The sequence below is a fragment of the Anopheles maculipalpis genome, chromosome 3RL (genome assembly GCF_943734695.1).
Source record: "Anopheles maculipalpis chromosome 3RL, idAnoMacuDA_375_x, whole genome shotgun sequence".
In the NCBI taxonomy this organism is placed as follows: Eukaryota; Metazoa; Arthropoda; class Insecta; order Diptera; family Culicidae; genus Anopheles; species Anopheles maculipalpis.
In genome coordinates, this window is record NC_064872.1 from 80316178 (window position 1) to 80331670 (window position 15493).

At 46.2% G+C, this 15493-nt stretch overlaps 9 protein-coding genes across 11 annotated transcripts in view; 5 read left to right on the forward strand and 4 right to left on the reverse strand.

The window, feature by feature from the left end:
- The window catches only part of LOC126563291 (40S ribosomal protein S24), a 478430-nt gene extending 466677 nt beyond the window's left edge, over positions 1–11753 (reverse strand). The window contains exons 1-2 of one of the 2 annotated variants that reach the window (XM_050219922.1): positions 11631–11753; positions 10842–11277 (exon numbers count right to left, since the gene is read on the reverse strand). In XM_050219922.1, the coding sequence (XP_050075879.1) occupies positions 10873–11265 (393 nt within the window). In that variant the 5' untranslated portion in view covers positions 11266–11277; positions 11631–11753 and the 3' untranslated portion in view covers positions 10842–10872. Of the gene's footprint in view, positions 1–10735; positions 11278–11630 lie in introns of those variants that run through there. The other variant, XM_050219921.1, reaches the window with a different exon arrangement.
- The window catches only part of LOC126563401 (U6 snRNA-associated Sm-like protein LSm2), a 507910-nt gene that overhangs the window by 466494 nt on the left and 25923 nt on the right, over positions 1–15493 (forward strand). The gene's annotated exons all lie outside the window — the stretch shown is intronic.
- The window catches only part of LOC126561488 (uncharacterized), a 581387-nt gene that overhangs the window by 308668 nt on the left and 257226 nt on the right, over positions 1–15493 (forward strand). The window lies entirely within an intron of this gene.
- Positions 1–15493, reverse strand: part of LOC126563452 (H/ACA ribonucleoprotein complex subunit 3) — a 334268-nt gene that overhangs the window by 109887 nt on the left and 208888 nt on the right. The window lies entirely within an intron of this gene.
- LOC126561664 (RNA-binding protein spenito) lies at positions 1261–3762 on the reverse strand. Its single transcript, XM_050217952.1, has one exon. It carries the CDS (start codon positions 3709–3711, stop codon positions 1291–1293), a length of 2421 nt encoding a protein of 806 aa, XP_050073909.1. The 5' UTR covers positions 3712–3762; the 3' UTR covers positions 1261–1290.
- LOC126562188 (elongation factor Tu) lies at positions 5340–6816 on the forward strand. Its single transcript, XM_050218630.1, has 2 exons — positions 5340–5694; positions 5757–6816. Exons 1-2 carry the CDS (start codon positions 5340–5342, stop codon positions 6812–6814), a joined length of 1413 nt encoding a protein of 470 aa, XP_050074587.1. The 3' UTR covers positions 6815–6816.
- Positions 7412–8454, reverse strand: LOC126562779 (S-methyl-5'-thioadenosine phosphorylase). The gene is made up of 2 exons (XM_050219362.1): positions 8321–8454; positions 7412–8230 (listed from the first exon to the last, which is right to left on the reverse strand). The coding sequence occupies exons 1-2, from the start codon at positions 8336–8338 to the stop codon at positions 7412–7414; spliced, it is 837 nt and encodes a 278-aa protein (XP_050075319.1). The 5' UTR covers positions 8339–8454.
- LOC126562013 (probable ATP-dependent RNA helicase Dbp45A) lies at positions 8916–10681 on the forward strand. Its single transcript, XM_050218422.1, has 3 exons — positions 8916–8991; positions 9081–10148; positions 10227–10681. Exons 1-3 carry the CDS (start codon positions 8916–8918, stop codon positions 10679–10681), a joined length of 1599 nt encoding a protein of 532 aa, XP_050074379.1.
- Positions 12429–13172, forward strand: LOC126563222 (transmembrane protein 18). Its single transcript, XM_050219851.1, has 4 exons — positions 12429–12496; positions 12595–12712; positions 12817–12965; positions 13041–13172. The coding sequence occupies exons 1-4, from the start codon at positions 12434–12436 to the stop codon at positions 13155–13157; spliced, it is 447 nt and encodes a 148-aa protein (XP_050075808.1). The 5' UTR covers positions 12429–12433; the 3' UTR covers positions 13158–13172.

Consider the following 15493-nt stretch of genomic DNA (forward strand, 5'->3'; position numbering starts at 1 on the left):
CTAAATCAATCAGCAGCAATACTTCCCTATGTTTCAAATTTTTAAATGTTTATATTTAAAATATGGTGGCGTGTGGTGATATCAAACCATTATCAAAATTATGATAACGTGTCAATAAAAAAAGCTTCTTGTATACACGACCCAAACTCTAATAAACCCTGTACACTACGGGGGATACGAAGACTTGTACTTCGTTCTCTGGTGCGAGACACGGATAAAACCTACAAATGATTTCGAAAAAACTAAACCTGATGCACCCAACGTACGCAACACTTCTTACAGAGTAAACACACTCATTACACATGCACAAATATTCACGCACGAACTTACACAAACGGGGAGCATCATCATCAAAACCGATGGGTCGATTTAGGGTTAAATCGAGAAAACACGTACCACACTTTTGTACACCGGCAGCAGCCCGACCAAACTCACACAACATATCGCTTTCCTGTTCCACTGTGGTCACACACAAACACCAGTTGATGCTGAAGCCGGCTGTATTATTAAACATTATTGTAAGCAACAAAACCAGATGGTACATCGGCACTCGTACTATGGGAAGAGTTTTATATGTTCATATATTAAATGGGACGCGATTTGTGCACATCCTCGCATACATGAGATGAGATGAGCGTGTGTACTTACAATGCTTTTAGATTATTGTTGCGTTACGCGTGAGAGAGAGAGAGAGAGCGGGTTTATAATACAGCTTCTCTCTATGTTCTTTGTTACACGCGCATTTAATAGCATATTATTGGTGGCAACTTTCAATCTTAGTTATGTAAACGTAAAAGCAAACTATTATTAAACGATACGCGGATATCGCGTAGCTCTAAATCAGCAAGTAAAATCCCTTAAAGTCCTCTGTCCAGTGGAAGGCACCCCGCTGCAGCTCTGGGGGAGGTGATTCGCCTAAAACGATACAATAATATCGAAGTTAATTACATGCGCATATTTAAGTGTACTTCTCATCGATCACTAACTTATCCACAGATGCACTGAGCAGGGGAGCAGGCGCACGCCGTAGCATAATAAAGATTCTTCTTAGTCAACTATAAATATTCAGCATAGTGTATCGTCGTCCACTGTTTTGTGTCCGGATTTTGCATCTCTCTCTCTCTCTCTCTCTCTTAGTCTCTTTTACTCGGTAGACGACGATGGTTGCTGTTTATCCGTCGTCTTAGTGGTTTTGCTTGCATTCTTCTTGCTCTTTTTCTTCTTCAGATCCGTCGTTTTCGTCGTCGTCCCGGTAGGTTCGTCGTGATCGTCAGAATCTTCCTCCCGCTCCTAGGCGGTCCCACCACGCACAACCACAATCACAAGGTGATCCTCCTTAAGACCCTCCTCGGTCAGTGTGTGACAGGTGCGTTTGAGCAGTTCTGTTGAGAACTCGCATGGCGGGAAAGTGTACAGTACGCCCGTCGCTTCCGTTTCTTTGTTTAGCAGCGAAATAACACCGGCCGCCTCCTTTTGCTTCAGGTACGTAACCAGATTGCGCAGGGGACGCGTCTGTACGCTGGCATCGTCGGACGAGACGGTCGGGCTGGAACCGGGTAACCCAAGGAAGATGGCATGCGACGACGAGGTCGAAATGCGCTTCTGCACATCCTCCAGCTTTGGTTGATCCAAACGCAAGCGCTGTGTGATGCGTAGATGGTGCTTACCGTCCTCGTCCTTCATCAGTCCATCGACAATGTCCGCGTCTCCATCGGTCAGATGGAATTTAGCCGGGAAGAGTGAACTCTTTAGTATGAGTGCACCCTGCCAGACGGTGCTCGATTTTCGTGCCACCTCCGACAGTGTCCTGGCGGTCGTCAGCACACCGTTGCGCCGTGTCGATGAGTCGGAATCCGAATCGGCCGGGCTACGACGACGCGGTGACCGTGAGCGAGACCGATCAATACCGCCCGGTTCGCGGGAACCCGAACGACGACGCTGATCGTATTCGCCTGGCTCACCAGCACCACCCGCAGGACGGCGCCACTCTTCCTCACCGCCCGGCCCATGGTGTGGTGGACCACCGGCACCTCCTCCTGCCGGTCGGTGCGCTTCGTGATGGAAGCCACCGCGGAAGCTTCCACTGCCACCACCCCGACCACGGTAACCACCGCTTCCGCCACCACCGGCACCACTTCCACGACCACGGAACGAACGCGCTCCATAACCTCCACCACCGTAACCCGGCGGGACATCATCGTACGGTGGGGCACCTTCTGGATATTCGTACTCCGGCACACGGCGATATTCTCCACCACCGCCACCACCACCACCAGCACCACCTTCCTCAAATGGACGCTTGGGGAACGGTGGTGCCGTTCCGTTATCCGCGAAATCGATCCGAATGCGTCTTTCCGGTCCGCCCAGTGCAAAACCACGCATTTCCTTTACTGCCGCCGTTGCTGCATCGATCGAATCGTACAGAATGTAAGCCTGATTGTCGCCCTTTGCATACTCAATCTTTTTAATCGCTCCAAACCGATCAAACTCACGCTCGAGCTGTGTAACGGAGGTCCAAGCGCCGAGCCCACCAACCCAGATGCGTGTCGTTGGGGTCGCTTTACCATACCCAATCTTACATTGGAACTTGCCAATATACTGACCAGAAAGTTCCACCTTTGCACGGTGTGCCATATCGAGCGTTTGGTAGCGTACGAATGCGAAAGCATTGCCCGTGCCCGGTGCCGGACGCTTGATGTCAATATCCTCAACCAGCCCATATTTACCGAAGATACGGCGCAGCTCGTCGTCCGAGATGTTAATTTCCAAATTGCCTGCAAACAGCGTGCGCGTAGCGAGTGGATCATCTTCCGGCTGAATGTGATGCAGATAGTTGGGGAATTTGTCCTTTTTATTTTCCGGCTTTTCAAAAGGTGCCCGAGGTCTGGGCATGTACGGCCGTGGCATGTAGTGGTGATGCGGTGGTCCCGGATGAAGGTGCGGTGGACCATGATGATGCATCGGTGGCCCACGCGGTAAGTAATCATGATGCATCGGTGGTCTAAAATCGGGATGATGCATACGGCCACCCGGCGGTGGCCCATAACCATCGTACGGATGATGCTCCGGTGGACGACGACGATCCGGCGGTGGAACCCCGGGCGATCGAGCATAGTAGTGCCGATCGTACTCGGACGGTGAGGCCGACCGTGGCCGTCGGTAGGATTCCGTCTTGGGTGATTCATACACCGGCTCAACCAGCGCTACCTTATCGTGCAGAATGATGCGCGACTTGGCATGCTTTGCTTCACGGGCATCTTCCGGCGTGCGGAAACAAACATACGCCAACCGTTCGTCTAGATCGTGCGAAATGCGGATACTAAAATCGCCAAACTTTTTGTACTCCCGGTACAGCGTTTCCTTGATGAATTCTTCCGATGCTTTCGGATGGATGGCACTCACGCAGAGCACCTTGTACGTGTATCGGTCAACGCCACCGCCGCCACCACCACCACCGCCAATCTCGGCCCGGCTGCGGGACGAGGCGTACTCGTCACGGTGCGGTGAAGCATAGCGTGCCCGCGGGCTGGGAGAACGGGCCACACGTCGTCGCATTCTGTCAGGGGTTACTCGTTCGTCGGAGCTGTCGTCGTAACGGCCAATACTGGTGCGTCGCTTTGATCTGGGTGGAGATTCGCGCGATGCGCTACGTTTCATGTTATGAATCTTCACAGTAATACGATCTCGCTCACTGGACCGAATGCTACTCATGAGCCGTCGTGTCAAAGGTTACTTTTGCCAGTTTGATGATTTGTTTGTCAGGAAGCTACGGCCGAATGAGATGAAACGCACGCGCGGTTTGTGGCGGTATACAACAGCCAAGAATTTGTGCGAGAGACGTTGAGAATACCTTTTTTTTGTCGTGCTGTTGTTGATGTATAATAGCGGAGATGAGATACCTAAAAGGAAGAACAAATTTAACATTTTTTGTGGTCAGTAAGGATTTCTTTTTGTACGTATACAAATAAAGATACAATGTTACTCATGTATGGGAAACAATCATTAAAAACCTTTCAAAAACTTCGCTTTCGATTCGATATACAAGAAATATCCTTTGATTTTGGCACTCGAATGTTCTCCGATCGGATTTTCTCTTCTCCGTGTGGCGGCACTTTTTTTTCATTATATTCCAAAATAACACACACACACACACCACCACTCTCACATTTTACACACAACTCACACTATGAAAACTCCTAGCGAGACGCCACACACACACAGTCTCAACTGCGGTACAACTCATCGTCATTACAAAATGGCGTCTTTTTTCACTGCTTCTGAATATGCACTGCTTTTGATACTTTCCATGTACCATCAACACAATAGTTAACAAAAATCCCACTTTTTAATTCCAGAATTATGATTTTCAACCATTTTGCCAAACCTCGCACACAAGTATGCATTATTTATTAAAAACGAAATCAATTAAATATGTTCTACAAAACACACACACGCGTAACTACACACAGCCACAGCCACCTAGCAGCTATAGTCTTTTTTACAGATAAAATACACTTCATACATCGAATTTATTAGGAAATTAGGAAAATATTTTACGAAGCAAAACCACTTGCTTCAAATCTACTGGGAACATTTCACCCCAAACTCCCAAGTCGGAGGTGAAGAACAATGAAAAAATGTGTGTTAACTGCACAGAAGAAAGGCAGCGACTCTCTGCTTCTCTTTCGGCAGCCATCTTAATTCACGATATCACCACACAAGGGACTCTCAGAAACCACCATAGCCATCGCTTCAATTTAACTATTTTTACATTACTACACATCACACCGTTTTGGGTAAAGATCTGATTTGTACTCACTCCGCGTTGATTCAATAGTTGTGTGAAGGAAAATGATTTACGATGCGCTTCTGATCACTCACTGAAAAGAGCACAGTCCGGCAGCACCAACTTGCTTCCGCCTACTTTGACGGTTCGAAACGAAGTGAGCATTGACAGCGCCGCGGCATTGACAGTACAACGGTGACATATACGGTCACATTCATTGACAGCTGCGGTATTGCAAAGATTTTTCCGAATTCGTTTTTCTAAATAAAGTACTTTTTTATCATAAAACAGTTTTATATGTTTCCAACTTCCTTGAATTTAATTATCTTCAACGGAAAAGGGTACAGTTGAGGTTTGATACAGCGGTTCTTGTGTGTTTGCGCCGATACGATTATGCGCCCATCATCTGTCATTTCCTATTTTTGTGTGGAGCCCGCCCGCAATTGTTTGCATTTTCGCTGCCGAACAAAACTTTTGAAATGGAACAATAATTTTGACCGCCACAAAAGTTGTACGATTTCTATCTAGTCTTACTTTACGATCGTCGATCAAAATGTCGTTTGCTGTGGGAAAGTTCATTTGGAGCCATCGAATATCACAGCTAGGCAAAACATGCCTGCAATCCTCGATATGCCCTCGTTTGCATAGAATTGCATCACAGTCCTATGCCGGTAGTGTTGCTGGCGGACACAGTTGGTGGAATCAACGAACGTTTAGCTCCGGAACAGCTGCCGGGAAAGGAGTACCGGTGCAGAAGGAAGAACACTGTAATGTTGGTACAATAGGTCATGTAGATCATGGCAAAACGACACTCACAGCAGCAATCACCAAGGTACTGTCGAAGGACGGCAATACCAGTTTCGTGTCCTACGATCAGATCGATCGAGCTCCTGAGGAAAAAGCAAGAGGTTTGATATTCAATCGTGTATCCTTATTAAGCCTTTTTTTTTAAATGGTCCGATTGTTGCAGGGATAACGATTAACGCCGCCCACATCGGTTACAAAACGAGCAAGCGACACTATGCTCACACGGACTGTCCGGGCCATGCCGATTACGTGAAGAACATGATCTCCGGTGCATCGCAAATGGACGGTGCGATACTGGTCGTCGCCGCTACGGATGGTCAAATGCCACAAACACGGGAACATCTGCTGCTAGCTCGCCAAGTTGGCGTCAGCAAAATTGTCGTGTTCATCAACAAAGCGGACCAGGTTGATAACGAGGTGCTAGAATTGGTGGAAATTGAGCTTCGCGAGCTGTTGAGCGATTTTGGCTTCGATGGTGTGGAAAGTCCAATAATCGTTGGTTCAGCACTGCTCGCTCTCCAAGGCGATCAAACGGAACTGGGCGAACCTTCCATACGGAAGTTGCTGGATGCGATCGATACGTACATTCCCACGCCAACGCGAGACTTGACCTCCCCATTTTTACTTCCGATTGATAACGCATTTACTGTACCCGGTCGTGGTACGGTTGTGGTGGGAACACTAGCCCGTGGTACGATGCGTAAAAACGACGAAGCGGAATTGTTGGGATTCGATGAGGAAATACGTACAACCGTTGGTGGTATGCAGGTATTCAAAAAAGACGTTAATGAAGCAAAAGCAGGCGATAACATCGGTGCGCTACTACGGAGCGTTAAGCTACAGTCCGTTCAGCGTGGTATGCTGCTGTGCGCTGCCGGAAGTGAACGTGTGTCCAACCATTTCGATGCATCCATGTACTTGCTGGCGAAAAACGAAGGAGGCCGCTCGAAACCACTAACTTCGAAGTACATTCAGCAGCTGTTTAGCAAAACGTGGAACGTCCCATGCCGTGTGGACTTGGTCGGGCAGGACATGCTGATGCCGGGGGATCATGGCGCGATTAAGCTAACGTTGCTTAGGAAAATGGTCATGTCCTGCGGGCAATCGTTTACTGTGCGAGAAAATGGTAAGACCGTTGCGACCGGACTGGTAACGAAGGTGCTTAATCCGGTCAATTTACCACAGAAGAAGCTGATCAAGCTGGAGCTGGAAAATTGTTAATTATTTTAGGCAAGGGTAGTAAAAGAAAGAGAGAGGAGCAGTAAAATGAATAATGCCTTTAACTCTTTTATCAATGACTGCCTACCTGGGTAAGTTTTGCACTTTAATTCTTTTGTACCTTTTGATAGGGAATTCGTACACACTTAAAGTTTACATAAACTACCTCCATCTACCCGTGTAGGCAGTCGTAAAACATCGTGTATTTATTGGCCGTAGACACTACGGTTTTAAAATGATTTATTATTCGAAACACTACACATACTGCGAGACATTCATTCTTATTCATGTATTGTGCTTGAATAGAGAGGATTGTTTGTATTGCTTTCCTTTTTTGAAAATAAGCACAGGCTTTCACAGAGGGTCCTGCGTCTTCCGGGTCGGAACTTATGGCAGAGAAAGCTTGCAATTGACTAGGGTCGTACGATTGGTTTACCTCTTCCTTCCCGTTTCCCTTTCTTTCTTTACCCTACATCTCCTCCGTTTGTGAGGTGATTATGCTCATCTTTAGTTCCTGGATTAGTGGCGACTGAGATAGATCGAGATCGAGAATTGTTCGTCTCCATTTGTGCGGCTGATGTATTTGGTGTTGTGAGCAATTTAATTAGAGTGAGGAAGCATAATGCTTGTGTTTACCGTTTTCCCCAGCTCTTCGATCGTATCAGTCCAATCGAGCGCAGCTACCTTCGGTATGGCGTTTATAATCAGATCCGTTACCTTGGTAACGTTCTTCTTAAATGTTGCCAACACATCCGCCACATTCACATCCTCGCCCGTTTCTCTCCAGCAATCGTAATCGGTTGCCATGGCAATCGCGGCATAGCAAAGGCCGGCCTCCTTAGCCAGCACGACCTCCGGCACCAGCGTCATGTTAACCAAATCGGCACCCCACTGACGGAACAGGTTGCTTTCTGCTTTGCTCGAAAAGCGTGGCCCCTCGATCGTTACCACCGTACCCTTCTCGTGCACACCGAGCCCAATGCCGCGTGCCGTTTCGATCAACACATCCCGCGTACGATTGCAAAATGCCGGTTCCATCGGGATGTGACACACGCCCGAAAGCAGCTCATTACCATCGTAAAACGTTTGCACGCGTTTCGTCGTCCGATCGATAAAGTTGTCCGGAATCACGATGTCGCCCGGGTGTATCTCCTCCTTCAGCGAACCGGTTGCCGTCGATACGATCACGTGCGTGCAGCCGAGCGTTTTCAGCGCCCAAATATTGGCCCGATAGTTTACGTTCGACGGCATAATCGAATGGTTGCGGCCGTGGCGTGCCAGCAGCACACAATCGACGCCGGCAATCTTTCCCTCGATAAGCACATCGGACGGTATGCCGAAATGTGTGTTTACCACGCGCTCGGTACGATTCTCAATGATCTGACTGTCGTCCAACCCGGATCCTCCGATAATGCCGATCTGCGTGTGTGTATGCAATGAGGTAAAGGAAATTTCCCGTGTGTTTTAGAGAACACGCTGACTTTGGAGGATCCGAGCTTAGCTATTTACCTTAACCTTGGTGGCCATCTTGTACCTGGAATGTTGAAATAACTAAATTGTACCGCTTACTAGCTTGTCCGCTGGCTTCAAAATTCTAGCTCTTTGTTTTATCGCTGTACGGAAATCACGATGAGTGCTCCCTATCTTATCAGTTTACGTTCTACACGCAGAAACTATGCAGGCAATGGGACAGAAAGTTCTTAAGGATTATGGCACGATTACACGGTCGTGTGTCTTGCAGTTTTTAGTTTTTCCAGTTAATTCAGAGCGATTTTAATTCAAAACGAAAAGTGCTAATGATCATCAATCGGTTGAGTGTTTGTGTAAGGTTATTTGCAAGACATTTACCCAATAAAATTACAATAGCATAAAGGAGACTATAAATTTAAATATAAAATGATAAAATTGTATGCAAACAGTGTAATTCCTACATTATGTTGTGACAGTTCGAGCAGCTGTCATGACGGCGCGGGGGCCGTGGGTGACATTTCTACAATTGTTTTGCTCTTGCACGCGCGTGCCACTTTCAAACTGTTTCTACAAATAAAATATCGTTGAAATCTTTTTTATTCAGAGTGATCCAACAGTAACCAATGCCCAAAACATGAGTCTGTGGACGGATAAAACGTTTGCGGACCTTGGTTTAACCTACTGGATAACACGGCAAACGGAAAAGCTAGGTATGCCGGTTGCTTTCCGGGAAGACTCTCGAAAGCCCCATCCTGATTCTTCCAATACACATCCTAACATTCCTCACTCACACTTTCAGGGCTACGCCGACCGACACCGATCCAGGTCGAATGTATCCCACGCATTCTCGAGGGACAGGACTGCATCGGTGCAGCCAAAACTGGTTCCGGCAAAACATTCGCTTTCGCGCTCCCAATCCTTCAAAAGCTTAGCGAAGAACCGACGGCCAATTTTGCACTGGTGCTCACCCCCACGCACGAACTAGCGCACCAGATAGCGGAACAGTTTATCGTCGCCGGCCAGCCAATGAATGCGCGCGTTTGTGTGGTAACCGGCGGTACGGACCATTTGATAGAAAGTCAGCAGTTGCAGAAACGTCCACATATTGTTGTCGCTATGCCGGGACGGTTAGCGGACCATCTTACCGGTTGCAATACATACTCGTTCGCAGCACTCCAGTTCTTGGTGGTGGACGAAGCTGACCGAATGTTAAGTGGAAGCTTCGATGAGGATTTACAGGTGATTAACCGATTCCTTCCGGCCAAGCGTCAGAACTTATTCTTCTCTGCCACACTGAAAGACTTTCTCAAGACGTCAATAGTGTTCCCGATCGCGGACAACGTATTCGAATGGTCGGAACAATCCCAGGTTGCGACGGTGGAAACGCTCGATCAGCGATATCTACTTTGTGCCGATTATGATCGTGATACCGTGCTGGTGGAAGCGTTGCGCAAGTACAGGGAGGAAACAGAAGATGCGAGCATTATGATCTTTACCAATTCGAAAAAAGATTGTCAAATTCTGTCCATGTCACTGAACTCGTTCGGATTCGATAATGTGTGTTTGCACGGCTTTCTGCGGCAAAGGGAACGGGTGGCAGCGCTCAACAAGTTCAAATCCAAACACGTACGCATTATGATCGCAACCGATGTGGCCAGCCGCGGGCTAGATATACACGATGTACAGTTGGTGGTGAACCATCGGTTACCGAAGAAACCGATCGAATACATTCACCGAGTCGGGCGTACGGCACGTGCCGGTCGGTCTGGAATGGCGATATCGATTCTTCGCTTCCCTAGAGATTTGGAGGCATTGGGAGAAATTGAAGCGCTCATCAATACGAAACTGACCGAGTATTCCGTCGATGGTAGGTGAAATGATTTATAAGCATCTGGGAGCGATAAAATAATTCTAATCGTTTCTTATCACCGTTCTTTCTCCGCAGATCGTCTCGTCCAGCGTATATTCTTGCAGGTCAAGGTGGCACGTGCCGAAGCGGAGATGAACCTGGACAACAAGGATTTCGACGAACGGCAGCACAAATATCGTCGCTTGCGCTGGATACAGGATGGACTCGATCCGGACGTGATGGAAGCCAAGTGGAAGGAAGAAATGAAAGAGCGGGAACAGGCACGCCGGGAACGTTTGCGGCAGGAAAACGAAGAGCGACGTCGGCGGGACAAGCAAACAATCGTCAGCCCAGCCGTGACGGGTGACACTCGGTTCCAGGCGGCCGCAACAGATAAAAAGTTTAAGAAGCGAAAGTTCATCGCACCCGAGAAGCTGAACGAACTGATCGAGAAACGAAAAGCGGAGAAGCCACCGGAAGGAAAGAAAGCTCGCGGCACAACAAGCAACGATAAAAAGCTTGTGAAAAAGAAATCAAAGATGACCAAATAAAGATGTTATTTCTCACCGAGTTAAACGAAAAACTACGAATCACCGTACAACAGGTTTCTCCTTACATGGTATTGTTTTGCTTTTATATTCTCATTCCTTTTGAGCGGAATGTTGCTTTTTCACAAATTTCATCCGCACAAGAGAAAGCAAACATATAAACTTAAAACACGCGGACACTCGCGACGCCCGTTTTACTTCTTCGCCGCCTGTCCAACATTGGACTTCTTCGTACCGCGCACCTTCTTCATACGGTTCTTGCGTTCCTTGCGCTGCTTGCGAGTCATCTTCTTCTTCTCGTACAGTCCGTGGCGGCCGAGACGGTGCTTCGGTTCGAACTTCTTGGCATGGTCCAGCGTGTCGTAGATCAGTGCGAAACCGGTCGATTTGCCGCCACCGAAGTTGGTGCGGAAACCGAACACGAATACCACATCGGGGGAGGTTTTGTACATGACGGCCAGCTTCTCGCGGATCTCCTTCTTGGGAACGGAGGCGAGTCCGGGGTGCAGAACGTCACAGATCATCTGCTTGCGGCACAGCAGCCGGTTGCTCATGTAGCGACGGGTACGAATCGTTGCAGTACTCATCTTGGGATTGTTCTAAAACAAATGTACACAAAACAAAATATTAGATTTGCTGCATGCGCACACCACCAAGCATCGTTGATCGCGATTCAGTCAAGCGCCTAGACGGGTGTAGTTGATGATGGGATCATCCGTTTTGATGGTCTTCGCTACTGCTGTACGATGCAATACCGCTATACCGCAGCGGAGTATACATATCGCAACCATAACCTCACACCATTCGTTCACTCATCAATCCAACCATCAACTGAACCATTATTTTGACTGAATCGTGACACGATTTCACTGGTTCTTTCTGCGGTCTGTTGTTTTGGCTCGTATTCAACGGTTTGAGATGAATTTCTTTGCAAATGGAACACGATAAACACCTTTATTTGCAGACTAAATCCGAAGTCGCAACACGTCTTCGCGAACGCACTTTAGCGAAAAGAAAGAAACATGGCAAGTTGACAGCTTTAGCAGCAGTTGGCATCCATGTGTTTCGGCTGTCAATTCGACACTCCATACATCTTGACACTGGTACTGTTGCCGATCAACAGGTGGCGCTGCAGGCAAAGTTTTTATTTTTAATCAAAATAAGCGAACAAAAAATCCCGTTAACGTTTGAAATCTATTTCCATAATTTTTTCTCAAGTAATGCCATTGCATATCTTCTTCTGAATAGCTTACAATCATCCGTTATCTTCGATACTTGCTGTTGCTATTTTGAAGCTGTTGCTATTTTCAAATCCTTAAGCACGACCGATAAACCACTTTCTTCGCGATTCTGGCTGGCAGTTTGCGTGTGCAGTTGACATTTGTTCAGAACAACAAATAAAACAACACGGCGCCCGGAATAAAGGAAAAATGAACAGAAATGGGAAGTGAAAACGTAAACACGTAGAATTTTGCAACAACTTTTCGTACCATTATTATCGCTTTACGCACGCAACGCGGCTGGTGCAGAAGGAATTGGCGAACAATAGTGCATTGTTTTGCTTTGCTCATTTTGAACAAGTTGCTGTATAAAATTCGTTCTACTCATTGCCTAGCGCAAAGCGCACGAAAATTCAGCAGTTCCTAAACGGCAGCAAGGAATCGGCTACGAGGGGCGAATTGTTTCTTGCATTTTGAGTAGCAGAAACTGGTTTTTTGAGTGTGGAAAGCCATTTTTCACCAAGTCCCTAGAGCAATGGTGGAACCGACATGGATAGAAATAAATGAAATAAAGGGTTTTATAACGTTTCTAGCGAGCGTAAGTGTGTTTTTGGCAAGCAACAAATGCAGCTCGGGTTGTCGCATATGTTTTTTTTTTCGGACACTAATTGTGTGTGTGCATTGTATCCTTTGCAGATCGATTGGTACGATCCGTGGTTGATAGGATTAATCGCCTTTCACGTATGCATCACATCGACGGCGCTACTTACGAGAAATTATGGCAACTTTCAGGTGTTTCTGTTCTTCGTCCTCTGTAAGTATGGTTCGGAATGTGCGCGCGTACCAAAAGCGATCGATCGTTCGTTAACCTTGTGTGTAACATGCATCACGCGGTGGCTCTTTTCCAAATGCTTGTAGTGCTGCTGGTGTACTTTTCCGAGAGCATCAACGAGTACGCGGCATTGAATTGGAGAATTTTCTCCAAACAACAGTACTTCGACGATAAGGGTTTATTCATATCGGTTGTGTTCTCCGTGCCAATATTGCTCAACTGTATGCTAATGGTGGTAAGCAATCAGATGAAGGAGGATCCTCTTTAGACCCTGTCTTACCTAACCCGGCGTACCATTCTCCATTCACAGGGAAGCTGGTTGTATCAGTCGACGCAGATGATGGCCAAATTGAAAACTGCCCAGCTAAAGCAACAAATCCGACAATCCAACAGCAGGCAACGATTAAAGGACGAAAAGGAGGAATGAGCACTGTGTCATGTGTACCTTCCTTCGTTCTTTGAACCTTTTTTTTTTACTAACCCCCGTCCAATATCGGTGCCGGTGGTGTGTGTGTGCAACAGATCGTGGGGCTTTAGTAGAAGGTTTTATAGCTGAAAAAGAAAATCACGTTAAATCTCTAAGACGCGTAGATTTTGTGCATTACGAGCTACGGTTTGTTTTAAGGCGTTTAAAGTATGGAGCAAAGCTCTCGCAAGAGTTAAAACTGAAACTGGCATTTGTGGAATAGCCAAATTGCCACACAAACACACGTACACCAACATAATCTTGCTAGTAGAAGTATAGGCTTCGGTAGAGAATCCCTAAACACCACATCCTTTTTTATGTATGTCCAATTTATATATCCAACTCTTTAGCGGCAATCATTTCCTAGTCAATCACTGGTGCAAAACACATCCACTTGTGTGTGTAGAGGACGCGAAAATAATACTACTGAATTAAATTAGTGCCGTAGGGGAAGAAAAAAACACAAATTCAAAATTAATACTCCCCAAAACTGGCGTATAAGATTGTGTGGCTTACATCGCAAGAAACAGAAAGCAGTATGTAACGGATCTGGTCCAGGTTTAAAAAAAAGTTTGTTATGTTATGTTAAATGACACGGTGACAGATCATCACTTTTTTTTTATCACAATTATTACTTTGCTGCGTGTGGTCAGTTTTAGTTCCGGTTACAGTTTCCACAATGCGTGTGAGTGTGTGTGTGTGTGTGTAGATAAGAGGAAGTGTTGTAAGAAGAAGGTGCAAAACCGGCAATAATTAATTATTGCACATTTTGAAAGGTGATCAAAAATTGCTAAATAAAAAATGGAAATGTAATTTTAATCTTTGTGTGCCGTTTGTTTTACTATCGTATTTCATGAAAACGATAACGATTCATGAAAACGAATCTTATCGTTTCATGAACGGAACGAATTTGGATCATTACTCCTTAAACCCATTAAACGAGGACCCTTGATAGAGGCATTGGAATGAAGCTCTCGAAGTCGAGGATGAACGAGGTCTTTGGACCTATTTGGAGTTGGTAGTCCCTTGAGGCTCATGGGGCGAAGTGCCTTTGATGAGATGTCTTATGAGAAATCAAGAACGAAGAAGGCGCTTCCAGTGTTAATACTTAGACGAGTTCCCTTGGATGAGAATTGCCCACAGGGCTCCTTTGAGTGAGACTTATTACACGATGATTATTACCTAGATATGTATATCTTCTTGGAAGAGGTCTTTTGGGCTAATCTCCGTGAATGAGTTTCCTTGGACAACGTCTTTTGCCTTGAATGCGAATATTCGCCTTGAAGGAATCCCTTTAGATGAAGTGCTTTAGATGATGCCACTTGAACGAGACTCATTAGACGAAGTCCGTTAATCAATCCCATATTGGAAGAGACTGCTTAAATGAGGCCACTTGAATGAGAATCCTTCGGCAAAGCCATTTTAAAAAGGCATCTAAAAAGACCCTCGTGAAGCCGAATTGTAAAGTTATTAAAAGGAGGACAAATACGAACATGTTGGAACGATAGAACATCTCATCATCATGATCGAACAAGCAGAATCTAAAGGAACGGGGGTTTGGGCGAAACTAGAGAGTGTTTATCTCCTTCAGATGCTGAATCAAGGTGTTCGACAGCATCATCAGCCTCCAAAAAGATGATGCAGGTGAGAGAAGATCTCTGATACATACTTTCAAACATAGTGTTTCGAAAAAAATCACGAGCGTTACGTTTAACGATCAGCCTGCGTCGAGTCACACCCCTAGAGTCCTCATCCCTAGTCCTTCAAATATGAACCCAAACCACAGTAAAATTGATAGCCCACTTCAAGAAAGCGCATTTTATCTCAACAGCAAACAAAGAAATGGATCATTTTGTTTTATTAAAATCTATAATATGCGAAACAGTTTCATTTTCGTTCCATCTATCCACCAGACCCACATTCTCCATGCGCCCCCGTGCTCACGGGCGCTGCTTTCAAAGTAGTACTTCAAAGTTCCTAACCCCGATTAGTAGTAGCACTCTGTCCGATCCGCGTATACCTTCGTCCATTTTCTCATCTGTTTTTTGTTTAGTTCTGTTTTAGTGATTTGGTTTATCGTAAGGTTTTGGTTTTTCATATAAGTGTGTTTCGTTTCTTGATCGTTTTTTGTTTAGAAATTTGCTATAAAAGGTAGATAGCATTAGCAATCAATCAATCTTCATCCAGTTTTCCTTTACCACTTGAGTTGCAGGATGCTCCTGTCGTCTGGTTAGTGGTGGTGGTGCTCGGTACGGACCGGGAAGGGGGTTTATTTAATCTGGTTTTTGTTTTACTTT

Excerpts from the sequence above, each read along its gene's own strand:
- LOC126561664 (XM_050217952.1), bottom strand. The coding sequence starts at position 3,711 with ATGAGTAGCATTCGGTCCAGTGAGCGAGATCGTATTACTGTGAAGATT.
- LOC126562188 (XM_050218630.1), top strand. The coding sequence starts at position 5,340 with ATGTCGTTTGCTGTGGGAAAGTTCATTTGGAGCCATCGAATATCACAG. Across the intron at positions 5,695-5,756 it reads TCCTGAGGAAAAAGCAAGAG|GGATAACGATTAACGCCGCC; the intron begins GTTTGATATTCA and ends CGATTGTTGCAG.
- LOC126562013 (XM_050218422.1), top strand. The coding sequence starts at position 8,916 with ATGAGTCTGTGGACGGATAAAACGTTTGCGGACCTTGGTTTAACCTAC. Across the intron at positions 8,992-9,080 it reads ACGGCAAACGGAAAAGCTAG|GGCTACGCCGACCGACACCG; the intron begins GTATGCCGGTTG and ends TCACACTTTCAG. Across the intron at positions 10,149-10,226 it reads GACCGAGTATTCCGTCGATG|ATCGTCTCGTCCAGCGTATA; the intron begins GTAGGTGAAATG and ends CTTTCTCCGCAG.
- LOC126563222 (XM_050219851.1), top strand. The coding sequence starts at position 12,434 with ATGGTGGAACCGACATGGATAGAAATAAATGAAATAAAGGGTTTTATA. Across the intron at positions 12,713-12,816 it reads GTTTCTGTTCTTCGTCCTCT|TGCTGCTGGTGTACTTTTCC; the intron begins GTAAGTATGGTT and ends AAATGCTTGTAG. Across the intron at positions 12,966-13,040 it reads TCAACTGTATGCTAATGGTG|GGAAGCTGGTTGTATCAGTC; the intron begins GTAAGCAATCAG and ends CTCCATTCACAG.